The sequence below is a fragment of the Diadema antillarum genome, unplaced genomic scaffold (genome assembly GCF_040938485.1).
Source record: "Diadema antillarum isolate AM-2024a unplaced genomic scaffold, OU_Dant_1.0 seq00000161_RagTag, whole genome shotgun sequence".
Taxonomy (NCBI): domain Eukaryota; kingdom Metazoa; phylum Echinodermata; class Echinoidea; order Diadematoida; family Diadematidae; genus Diadema; species Diadema antillarum.
Window position 1 is genome coordinate 1,200,478 of NW_027271232.1, and position 12,779 is coordinate 1,213,256.

At 35.8% G+C, this 12,779-nt stretch overlaps 1 protein-coding gene across 1 annotated transcript; it reads right to left on the reverse strand.

Annotated features, from left to right (window-relative positions):
• Nucleotides 1–11,843: 11,843 nt before the first annotated feature.
• Nucleotides 11,844–12,779, reverse strand: LOC139728018 (QRFP-like peptide receptor). The gene has a single exon (XM_071638984.1). It carries the CDS (start codon nt 12,777–12,779, stop codon nt 11,844–11,846), a length of 936 nt encoding a protein of 311 aa, XP_071495085.1.

The following is a 12,779-nucleotide window of genomic DNA, read 5'->3' on the forward strand; positions in this document are numbered from 1 at the left end:
TCAACTGAAGATATTTTTGAATTTACACAATGTGGATTTTTCTGTTATAGGTTTGTGCGAAACGTGGCTGTCTGACGTGTCATCTCCCCTAGTTCATTTGGATGGATATTCTCTTGTGTTTAATAATAGAGTAAATAAACATGGAGGGGGTGTCGCTCTTTATGTTCAGAAAGGATTCAATTTTGATTTGATTCAGAATTTATGTCATATGACTGAAGATTTTGAAAGCATATTTATTGAAATCGACATACCAGCTGGAAAGAATATTTTGATTGGTGAGATTTATAGACCACCAAACTGTAATCATACTGCTTTTTTGATGTACTGAATTCCGTATTGAATTCTGAGTCTTTGCATAATAAACATTGTTTTTTAATGGGGGATTTCAATCTTGATTTACTGCAGTATCACGAAAAGCCCTGCTGCCAGGATTTTGTGGACACTATGTTTTCATATGCTTTTACGCCGTGTATAACTAAACCTACCAGAATATTTGATTCAGCGTATACAATGATAATATATTCACTAATATTCATTATCCAACTGATCAAGGTATACAGTAATAGTTTCGGATATGTCTGATCATTTCCCAGTGCTTGCTTCTAGTCCATTTATACTAAATCGCTTTAAGCCTGCAACTTGGGAAATGAATTCTACAGCTCGTGTAATGTCTGAACAAAATATAATAAGATTTAAGGAAAGTCTGTTAAATATTGATTGGTCAGTGGTTCTCAATGCGAATGAGCCTAATGATGCATATGATAAGTTTGTTGATCTGATCGCTCCTCTTTTCTCTTTTCATTTTCCGATAAGATCACAATCTAGATCAAATTATAAAAAGATACCACGATGCCCCTGGATATCGAAATCTTTGTTGAGGTCTGTCAATTGGAAAAATAAGCTCTTTTATATATTCAAGTCTCAAAAAACTGATGCTGCTAAAAGCAAATATACTAGTTATCGTAATGTTCTTACTTCTGTGTTGCGTGAGGCAAAAAAGAAATATTTTTCTTCACTGTTTCTTCTCCATGAGAAGGACATTAAATCCACGTGGAAAGTTATTGATAATGTTCTTCAGAAGAAACGAAATAAATCGAATATCCATAAGATTTGTGTAATTGACATCGAGTTAAGAGATGATAATGAAATCTCTGAAGCGTTTAATTTATATTTTGTGAAGGTTAGATCTAATTCAGCTGATGTTATTCCGAAAACGGATATACCTTTTTCTACGTATTCAAGTCATCGCAATAATCAATCTTTGTTTTTTATGCCTGTATTAGAATCCGAAATTGTTGACATTGTAAATAATCTTAAAGCCAAAAAAGTACTGGTTATGATGGAATTTCTAATTATCTTCTGAAATATGTTGTACATGAGATTGTTGTACCTCTCGCCCATATATTTAATTTGTCATTACTGAACGGTATAGTGCCTACTAGGATGAAAATCACTAAAGTTATCCCGATATATAAAAAGGGCGGAGAGGACGAACTGGGAAATTATCGACCAATATCGTTATTTAACTTCTTTTTCTAAATTACTTGAAAAGATTGTGTACACACGTGTATTCCGATTCTTAAATGACTGTAATGTAATAGATGAAAATCAATTTGGATTTCGTAAAAAGCATTCCACAATTCATGCTAATTTACTCATGATAGAGAAAATTATCAAAGCGATCGATGCCAAGTGTCACACAGTAGGTATCTTTCTTGACTACTCCATCAAGGCCTTTGACACAATCACCCATGAAATATCATTATAAAAATTACAACACTATGGGATTCGTGGGAGGGCCTTGGAGTGGTTTAGAAGTTACCTTACTGGAAGAACTCAATTTGTTAGTTTGAATGGCCATGTGTCCAGCTCACAGCCTATAACTTGTGGGGTACCGCAAGGATCCCTTTTAGGTCCGTTATTGTTTATTCTTTATACGAATGACTTTCGCAGTTCGTCCTCTCTGCTCTATTTTCTACTTTTTGCCGATGACACCAGCATTTTTTATTCAAATCAAAACCCTCATGTTTTACTGAATACCATAAATACTGAATTAAAATCAGTATCTAAGTGGATCCAGGCTAATAAATTGTCATTGAATTTGACCAAGACAAAATTTATGGTTTTTAGCAATATAATCTATATTTTACCGGGTAAGTTGGTTGTAAACGACGTAGAATTGAACCAGGTGGAATATATAAAATTCCTTGGTCTTTATATTGATTGTAAGTTGACATGGAAAGTTCATGTTGATTCTTTGCGTAAATTACTATCAAAAAATGTTGGTGTTATATATAAGTTAAAACAGTTTTTCCCTAAACATGTTCTGCATTCATTGTATTCTACTCTATTTTTGCCTTATATAGGTTATGGAATCCTGGCATATAGAAACTGCTGTAAAACTAGACTTAATTCTTTATTATTGATACAGAAAAGAGCTATACGGATAATTAACTTCGCCACATTTTTCGAACACACTAATGTCTTATTCTTTTCCAGTAGAACACTGAAGATCCAGGATTTATATCATTTTAATATCGGGTCATTTATGTATCAATTAAACTCAGGTGGTCTCCCTGATGTGTTTTCTTCGATGTTTGTAAAAAAAAACTTAAGTTCATTCTTACCCTACTAGACAAAAAGATTCTTTTCATCTTTCTCCTGTACGAACCGTATCTGCTTTAAAAACAATAACCACTACAGAACCTAAATTTTGTAATGAGTTGGATAGAGAAATAATCCAATCTCAGTCTCTATATTCATTTAAGCATAAACTTAAACGAGTTTTTCTGAATTCATATTTATAGCTATTCTTCAATCCTCCTCGACATTCTCTGTTCATTACTGACATTATCGATTATGTAACATGTGCCTCGCTCGTGATTTCTGTATTATCTCCTGAACTTCCTTTGTACACATTTGGTATCTCTGCTATTGTACACTGCATCTGACTTGTACCTCGCTCGGGTGATCACGCAACTCTCAAGAAGTCTGTGCCGCGGACATTGTTTTCTTTGTTTTTTTATTTTTCTTTTTACTTTTTGGCGTTTATATTTCTCCAATTCACAAATTGTCATTCCTTTAATTACATAACCAAGTAAGAAATAATCTCACATCCGCATCTGGGAATCTACACCCTACAAGCAATGCTTCTATGTAGATTCCTCATATTTCACAGGTTTTATCTTTTTATAAGCTGTACTTGACAATTCATCCAGGCTTTTGTATTGTGATGTTTATGTTTTATGTATTTGTTGAAATGTGGAATATGGAACAATAAAAAACAAAAAAACAAACATAGAAAAAAGAGAGCAATAACACTCGAATGAGATTACAGATATTACAATAATATGAACCCACGTATATCTGAGAGTGGTAATATCAATGGAGGCATGCAGGCCTATATAAGGTTGTTTTTAATCAAAAGAGACAAAAAGAAGTTTACAAAATGAAAAGGGAGACATAAGATTAGACAAGACAATAGGCCTACACATTACAAAGGAGAGAATATGGCTTACGATGTGCAGTCTGCTGCATTTCCACTTCAGCAAATACTCATTTTGATTGACATTGACTAGTCTTCGTCGATAACAAATTTGCAAGTTCACTTTACATTGTTTGTGTCAGTATGGTCAGTAATGATTATGACTTGTTTTTTCTGCGCTGAAATTTTAAAAATGCAGAAAAAAACTTACAAAAAACAAACAATACAGAGGAGGAAAGGGAAGTGTTCTTAATGCAAGAACATGTATAGACATTGATGTTTGAGAAGATGACTCATTCATTCTTGGATCTTTAAAAGTCCGTTTTGAATAGCGTAAGTTCTCTCTGCTTCAGTTCATTCCATACAGTAACAGTTTTGCCAGATTCATTCTGACATTTTTTGTTGGGTATCTAGAAACAATTTGGTGATTTTGTTTTGTTGTTGCTTTTTTAAGTTCAGCTACAGTAACTGATTCATTTGAATTTATGTTACGATATAACTATGTGTTTCGAATTTATATGAGTCATTCAGATATACTCACAGAAAAGAAATATAACTATACTTACGTTGATAAAATGCGATGCAATCAACAAAGTACGACTATATCAACAATGATATCATTCAGGGGAGTCTGAATCTTATCATGATTACGGGCCACGGTAATGGTTAATTCCTCCACCAGATACAACAGTGAATTCATTTTATTCTTCAATACTAAATTAATCAAATTGTAGAAAAGTAATTTCAGGAGTATTTTTATTGTTTGTGGGATGTTATTTGTTGGCTTGGATCGTGGTAGCCTGAACTTATTAGCGTGAGTTCGTTACGTGTAGGTCTGGTAACACACGCCATGCATAAAGTTCTGTGACAATTGTTACCACTTTGTCTCATAATAAATTCGGTGGCCGGGATCCATTCATATTGATCGGCTTTTAACATGATTAACGTGAATTCGATATCAATGAATAACCGCCGTAATGGAAACGGGCGTTATTTACTTTCAGTGCAAGACCGATGGACATGGTTGCGGCCATTCGTCGTGAATGAAATGACAAGGTTGATTGGAATTTAATTTCCGCTGATCCAAGGCTTCTCCAACAGGTTGGAAAGGAATTTATCTCAATTGCCAGTGCGTTCAGTAATATTATTATTCTGGAGATCACCTTGATTTTGTAAGTATCTGATAAGTTCATGGACACCATACTCAGATGCAGGAGTCGCTGAATCGTAATCGTCTGTTTTATTTTGCAAAAGACTTTAAAAAAATGGATGTCACACAATCATCGTTCAGTAGCAAAGAGAATCTTAAATATTGCATAAGAACGGATTTACGCATATCTGTCATGTATTAACTGTGCTATACTTCTTTGCTTGATTTTGTTTGAATAGACAAGTTTTGCTGCACTGGTAGAAAATACTTTGCTTCTATTGATTTTGCACTATATAGGGACGCCACTGAAATATAAAAAGAAAATGTTAATTTACTACATACCATAAAGAGCTCATATAAAATGATCCATAATGTGTTTTCACTTTACGTCAGTAATCAGTGAGGCTACGAGAGAAAGTCATGTGGTCAGTCATATGATATCATTTACTTATAAAGTGATAGTTGACAGTTGTTGGGTGTCTAAAATGCCTATTTTGTTTGCATTATACACTGAAAAACAATATCATCATCAAAAGTCTATATTATGCACTTAAAATGCAGATATTTGTTAGTATTCATTGATCTCTTGATGTATGTTACAAATGTGAATTGTGTGGAAACTTGATAAGTGACAGGAAATGCACACAAATGAAAGAAACGACGGGGAATGAAGGCATCGTACACTTGTCAAACTTTGAAAGCTTATCATTTTAGTTGAGTATGCACTATACAGACACACAGACAAAATAGGAATAAGACCGGCAGCTAAAATACATTTTCTTGGCTCTACGAAATCGAACATATTGAATTAAACAGTGTTTAGATATCCCGAAGTATTGACCATCTATTCTTTTAGCCTTCATATGATTTCTTTGAGAGTCGCATAGTTTGTTTTTTTTTATCGTGACTTTATTCAAGTTCAAGGCAATGTAAATGGAACATAATGCAAAAAACAGATTCACCGTTTCATGCAAAACAAATGGCATTTCAAACTGCAACAAACTGACTTGGAGATCGTTCAGAACAAATACTCACAACGAATTTGATCACAAAAATAACCTGTTTAAATCAAGGTATTGATGAAAGAGCTCAAATACGCTAACATATAAAACACAAAATATTACTTATTACTTTGAATGTATTTCCTCCTAGTATACATTCAACATGAAATAACTTTATAAACTGTGATTTTAACATTTTCCTACGTTTGTATCTATCAGTACGCATATCAAAGCATTTTCCTATAAAGCTATGCCGACACATTGTTAATTTTTTATACATCGTATTGATAATGAATGGAGAAATAAAATAGAAGTGACAAGTACTACCCATGTTGATAATCACAATAATAATAAGGACAATAGCTCATCTTTGCTTAGTGCATTTCAAAATCGTGTGCAATATCAATCCTCTTTAAAGACAATGAATCAATAAACAAAGCAATAATTCATAAAAAAAAAATTTGCACTCGCCTGTTCATAATAATTGATGGCTATAATGTTCAGACATTTAAGGTTGACTCTCAGCATTCTAGACTGTGAGACCTAGGGAAGCTTCTAAGCAGCTAAGCAATCGTCTTTTATCATCCTACCTACCAACGAGATTAGAAAACGCAACGAGTTAGAATCGGTTGTAACATGTGAAAAAAACAATAGTCGTGTAAATACATGATACCACAAGTGTCTCTTCATCACCGAGCATGCCCAATGCATGCCCATGCCCATGCCCATGCCCATTCGTCATGCCCAAAATGAGGTGAAGTAGCTCAACAAACATACCGCAATCTTAACCTAACCATGACTCTCCAGCACCAAACATTTTTCCACTGCATTTTCTGGTCCAATTATATATTCTGTCAAGCATAATGTCATTACGAACACACATTCAAATTTTTGGAGTGGGGTAGGTCACATTTCTCTTCCCACAAGATTTTCACAAATTGCAGTTTCAAACTATAGACTCGTCAATGTATTGTCAAGCAGTTATCAGGATATAATCGACCTTCCTATCTCATATGAACAGTGTCCTTCACATTAAAGAGTACCATCTCTACAAGGCTTGTTTGATTGCTAAAATTACGATCAAAATGATGCTGCTAAACTTTGTCATGATGGTAAACAAAGTTTGTTAATATTTCGTATAAATCAATATCATACAGTTTTATAACAGCATTACAATGGGAAGGATTTATATTAGCTAAATTTTTTGTCGATAAAGCTTAATAGCCCAGGTATACACAGGTGGAATATTTAATAAGAACATGTGTGATCGTTACTATTATGCCCGTTTGCCGTTTCGAATATTTTCGGATACAATTTCAATAAATTTTTGTAATTTTTAGCAACAATGCAGTATGGTAGCCAAAATACAGCATTAATATAGATTCCGGTAATATATTGATTCATTTTTAATCATTTGCATGTTGCCTCACAGAACGTGCATTTCCAAGTATGTTTGATAAAGTATCTTGTTGATAAGTTCCTTTCAAGGCAATACATATCGGAGGGGGTGGGGGAGGGAGGGGATCTGTGACGACGGACTGAAGGCGGGGGGGGGGGGGGGGAGAAGGGGTATTCCCCTTCCCTCTCATACGAGGGAGCTTCTGCATTTTGAAATTGAAATTCAGCGATCTAGTATACACTTTTTTGTGTGAAATGTTTGGAATTTTTCAATCCCCAAAGTACAAGTATATTGGGATGTGCTAAGCGGCGGGGGAGGGGGAAATATTTGTGATAAATATTTTGAACGTTCTCCCAGTGTGTAAGACTCTGAACGTGGACTTTAATAGCGGGGGTTCCGGGGCGGATTTTTTTTTTTTTTTTACGTAAAATCTTAGAATGGAAATTCACCTTTCTGGAAATTTCCATTCTGGAAAGTCCATTAAGGTTTGGTGAAGAGTGAAGAATGTGTGTGTGTGTGGGGGGGGGGGGGTTCTCCTTCTCCCCATCAGCTAGAGAGCTTGTGAATTTTTAGAATTAAAAGTCACTGAACTGCTGGACAATTTGAATTATTTGCTTTTTTCAGTCTATAAAGTGTAGGAATTTGCAGGTCGATGGTAGCGAGAGGAAGGTGTGAGATGGGTTATCCCCTCCCCTCCCCCCAAGAGGGGACTTTAGCAATTTGAGGTTTGAAATTAAACGACCTGTTGCACACATTTGGTGTGATATTTCAGAACATTTGATCCCCTAATTGTAAGTCTGTGAAGGTGGACTAGGCGAGAAAGCTTTAGCATTTTTCAATCCCCTTCCCTCCCACACAAAGAAGTTTTACATTTTTAGTGTTTAAATTGAGTTTCTTTTGGTAGACTTTTTCAGCTTTTTGTGGAATATTTGAAAACCTTTAGGTCCATCAAGTGTTAGTGGGTGGCGGTAGAAGGTTTGAAAGGGGTTGTCCCTATATTATATGAGGGAGCTTATGTATTTTTAGAATTTGAATTGATAAATCTGGTGCATACTGTAGGTGGAATATTGAATTTGGAAACATGTCAATCTAGACAGTAAGAAGAATAAAAACTGAAGGAAAATATGAATGTTACATTATGCTGTGTGCCACCTCTTGTTCCAAGGTGCGCGTCATAATTGTGTACTAAGAAGGTTGATAACGGTCACCGACAAGGATAACATAAACTGCAGTTAACGGTATTGCCATGTGCACACTAGGATAGCCACAAATGTACTTAGCAAACACAGTAATCTAATTGACGTGTATTGTATTATTACCTCCGCCAAGGGAGGAGGTTATGTTTTCGTTACCGTTGGTTTGTGTGTTCGTTTCTTAGTTAGTTAGTTAGTTAGTTAGTTTGTCCGTGTGCAAAATAACTCAAAAAGTGGTTAACGGATTTAAATGAAACTTACAGGAAAGCTTAAGAATAATACAGGTAACAGATGATTAAAATTTGGTAGTGATTTGAAAATTTTCGGGGAATTTATGAAGGATTTTTGACATTTTGGCAGGTAGAGTAAATGAACTTGGAGTTCAGGCTGCGCGTATTTGAGGTTTGCATGCGCGCACTAGAAAGTGCGTGCTCTAGTTTCTGCCAAAGATAGAAGAGAATCAATTAAAGTGAAAACATAGTTGGGCCATTCTCAGATTAAGTGTTCAATTCCATGTGAGCAAAACCGAAAAATCAACCACAAAGTAAGACATTCAAAGATGTGTTTTCGGAAACTTCAAAACCAGTCAAATACGAAACAAAAAGTGGAACATTCTAAATGATGGCCATTCATTGAGTAAAAATGAATTGAAATAGAGCATCATATATGATTTTTGATCACCAATCAGATACGTTACCGCAAATGTACATGTTGTAATGGACTCCTGACTCTGAATTAAATTTATTGTTTTGATCCAATTTTTGTTCAGGAAAAGACATCTGTCCCCCTAAAGATATTGGGGTTTTTCAAGAGGTAAAGATGTTGTCATCCCTTGCTAATTGGTAGAAATTATTTCTGTGTGGTAGGTTGAAATATGCTTTTTGCTGAAATGAAATATAACCTTAAGATTCACTTTGTATTTTTAGCAAATTTCGCTTACAAATAAAGTTTCGAATCCCACAAATCATGCAAAGGGAACGATCCGATCTGGAATTTCCACAGAAAACAAATATGAATTGCTTTCCTGGGGAAATAACTTTTGAAAAACATCGAATCACCTTTGGTAACGTATCTGGTAAAATATAAGTAATAATTTTAGTTGTGTATGAATTAATAAATATCACCTGTTTAATTATTTACCTCATAAATTGATGTAAAAATGAATGATGTAAGCCCAAATTAACCATTTAAAACATTGTACGTAATATTCAAACTATGAAATGTAGTGGAAAAGAGCCCTAAATGTGAAAGCTGAGTTCTTCATTCACAGAATATTCTCATCTTACGTCTGAATGTATTTATCCATCTGACTATAAATATTCATTAAGTTTTGATGGATAATGCAAACAAGGTTTAAAAATATATTTTTGCAGGCACTTAGAAGGAAATAGGTACAGTCTCTATGAACTCGATATGCTAAACAGTTGTTTGACCTATGGTAACGTATTTGGCTCATCCCTTTTAATGAAAATGAATAAATAATTGTTCAACTTATCAATGAATCTTGAGTAGTTCGTCATATGTTGAAAAACACTAGAATAAATATGCAACAGAACACTGAAACTTTTCTCGGAAGCCTTTCATAAACTACTTTTTACTCTTTCAAAGTTTGGTAACGTATCTGGCGTACCGTAAATGAATCTGTCGGTGAAGTTACAGAGCAATTTCTACTGAATATTCTTCATTTGAACATAACTTTAATTCTTTATGGAAGCGTCATTCTATGCAGAATTGTTTTATGAACACTTTGTTTTACATAACATTATTTGTCACCGTGGGTGCCCTGAATTATACGTAACGTATCTGCTAAATTTGAAAAGCAAAAAAACTGATATGCTGAATCTTAGCTTCGTCTTGTAAAATAAACGTTCAAAGTTGTTGCATAGAATATGAAAGTGGCTGGGTTTTATAGAATAGAACTTTGGAGTTTATATGCACACAGTGATCTGTTTGTAAAAACATTTACAATTTCTTTTCAGCATTTTGATTATGTGGTAACGTATCTGTCGGAAAACTTGGCATTAAGTTGTGAGACACTGACGCAGAAAGAAAAATCATGTGGAAGTGTTGCTCTTTTTCACCTCTCTGTCCTTTTGGTGTAAGAATATAATCCTGAGGTCCAACAAAACGAAGCATGTAGTGTGTAGGGATGAATTTTGACCAGATTTGATCCCCAGAAAGCACAAGACCAATGAGCAAAATTCGGTCACGTATATGGGGTAACGTATCTGTGGTAACGTATATGGTCGATCATATTATTATGAGAGCGATATCTACCAAATATTTCTTACTTGTACTAAACTTTAATGTTGAATCGATGCGTCATTCCGAGGAGTAATGTATAATATACAATTGTCTGACATTGCAATATCTGTCGCAGTGGGTGGCGTGAAAAGTATGTAACGTATCTGTCCAAATAAAAGTGTAGAAAACCGATATTTCAAACATTGTACCGTATTCTCAATAAAGAGCTATTGCACAAAAAAATCTAAGTACTTCCAATGTATGAAGCATATCCTCAGGGTTTCATATACACAGGGTCATTGCATAGTCTTGTTATTTTCGCAATGCTGTAACACTAAAAAAAACTGGTTACGTATCTGGCGGTGAACTTGGCGACAGGTTTCAAAAGGCTATAAAAAAGAAGTCAATAAAAATTTTGGAACCTTTTGAGTATTGTGATTAGCACATATAATGCTCATCGTCCATGAAAATGATATTTGGAAAGTGTGTTTGTGGACGGAGAGGAGCAATAAAACATAATTCTGAAATAGCCGGCGACACTGCGTTTTTGGGGTCTTCACGAAGTTCAACAGCAAAATTTTATACAAAAAGGCAGACAACCGCATTTGATCGTGTTTATTTTTAACAAATAAAGTCCTCGTGATATATTAGGCCTATAAACATTTAAATAGTATCTAATAGGTTTAAGGGAACCGCAAACTGTCATGGAATGTCGGCGACACCAAAATTCCGTATTTGAACGCTTTTACTGAGGATGGGCCAGTTTTGGTAAGGGTTTGAGAACCCGTCTGGCACAATTTCATATTTGCTTGTAATAATCAAAAGAGTCTACCAAGAAACTTACCTGGCTGATGCGATTTGCCGGGATGATGAGTTCTTTCGGAGTATTTTGAGATCAAAAGTAAAAGTCGGTATACCGACTTTTATTCCAGAAGGATCCAGGTTAACTCGGTCTCAGGGACAACTCGGCCCTATTTCTGACTATTGATACGCAGTTCGTGATCGCCATATTCTCATAGGCGCTTGATAGGCGCACATTAATTCTGCACGGTGGAAAGTAGCTACTTGGCTGAGGTCTGCGCTCTCAGAGTGCTTTTCTCGTTCATTCTGTTTTCGTTTGCTGATCTAATCGTTTGAAAATCCAATATCTGAATCTAAGGAAAAGGGGGTTCGAAACTTTCTGGGAGGGTAAACTGAGAATGTTTCTAATCAAAATCCAAGGTGATCTACAAGCTTATACAGACTTTAAGCATACTGCAAGATGTAAAACTGCCAGATTATTATTTTCAGTGCATATTTGATGTAACTTTACAACAATCTGTACCCATAGTTACTTCCAGTGATCATGTAGAATTAACGTCGAAAAAGTTGCTTAGACATCGACATGGTAGATTGTTGAATCTGTATTCCCTATTGTTTTTTCGCTGAACAAAGCCGCTTTTCCTGATGAGCTAGTGGGTGATTTGAACAATTCTACTATCGCTTTGCGGAATTCAGGATTCCGAATCGTGTAAATTACAGGATTTGCGCAAGAATTGCAGAAGGCTAGGACATTTAGAGCAGTGAAAAGGGGGCCGTATAAATAGGACGCTGACAGGACACGAAGGTTGTACAATAGATAAACCGTGTGTGTTGGTGTCCACGAAATGAGATAAACGCCAACAACAAGGAACAGAATCTTGAGAACATTTTTCCTAGCCACAAGATACTTCGCTGACGGGTTCGAATTATCGCATTTAGAATCTTCTCCTATCCTCCGGCGGGACTGTCGATGGAGCATCAGTGCGGTCAGAATCTGGGCTACAAGCATGATGACAGCTGGTATTAGAAACTGAACGAGGAAAAGCACACAGCCGGTGATGATCTGGGCAGTCCATGACTGAAACACCTCAGTGCACCTGCCGCCCTTGGCACCAGCCACAAACAATAAGTACAAGTTTACCAAAAATGCCACCAGCCATGACATGGCAACAGCTTTGGCAACTCTCTGCCGTGTTACAAGACGCTTGAAATGAAGAGGGTGGACAATCGCAATGTATCTTTCTATAGGAATCAAGGTTAGAATGAAGACGGAAGCACCCACTGAAACCCACATGAGCAATGATGTGTAAACAACCTTGCAGTAGACATCCCCTAACCATGTTCCAGGAACCTTCAGTGGTCTCGGCAGCGGAACCATGAACACTGATGTGAAGAAATCCGCAACGGCCAGAGCACCAATCAGTGCATCAGTTGACCGACAAGCGTGGCGCCTTTGGAACAACACCAGGATCACTGTCAGGTTTCCCACTATTCCTAGTATGGACAT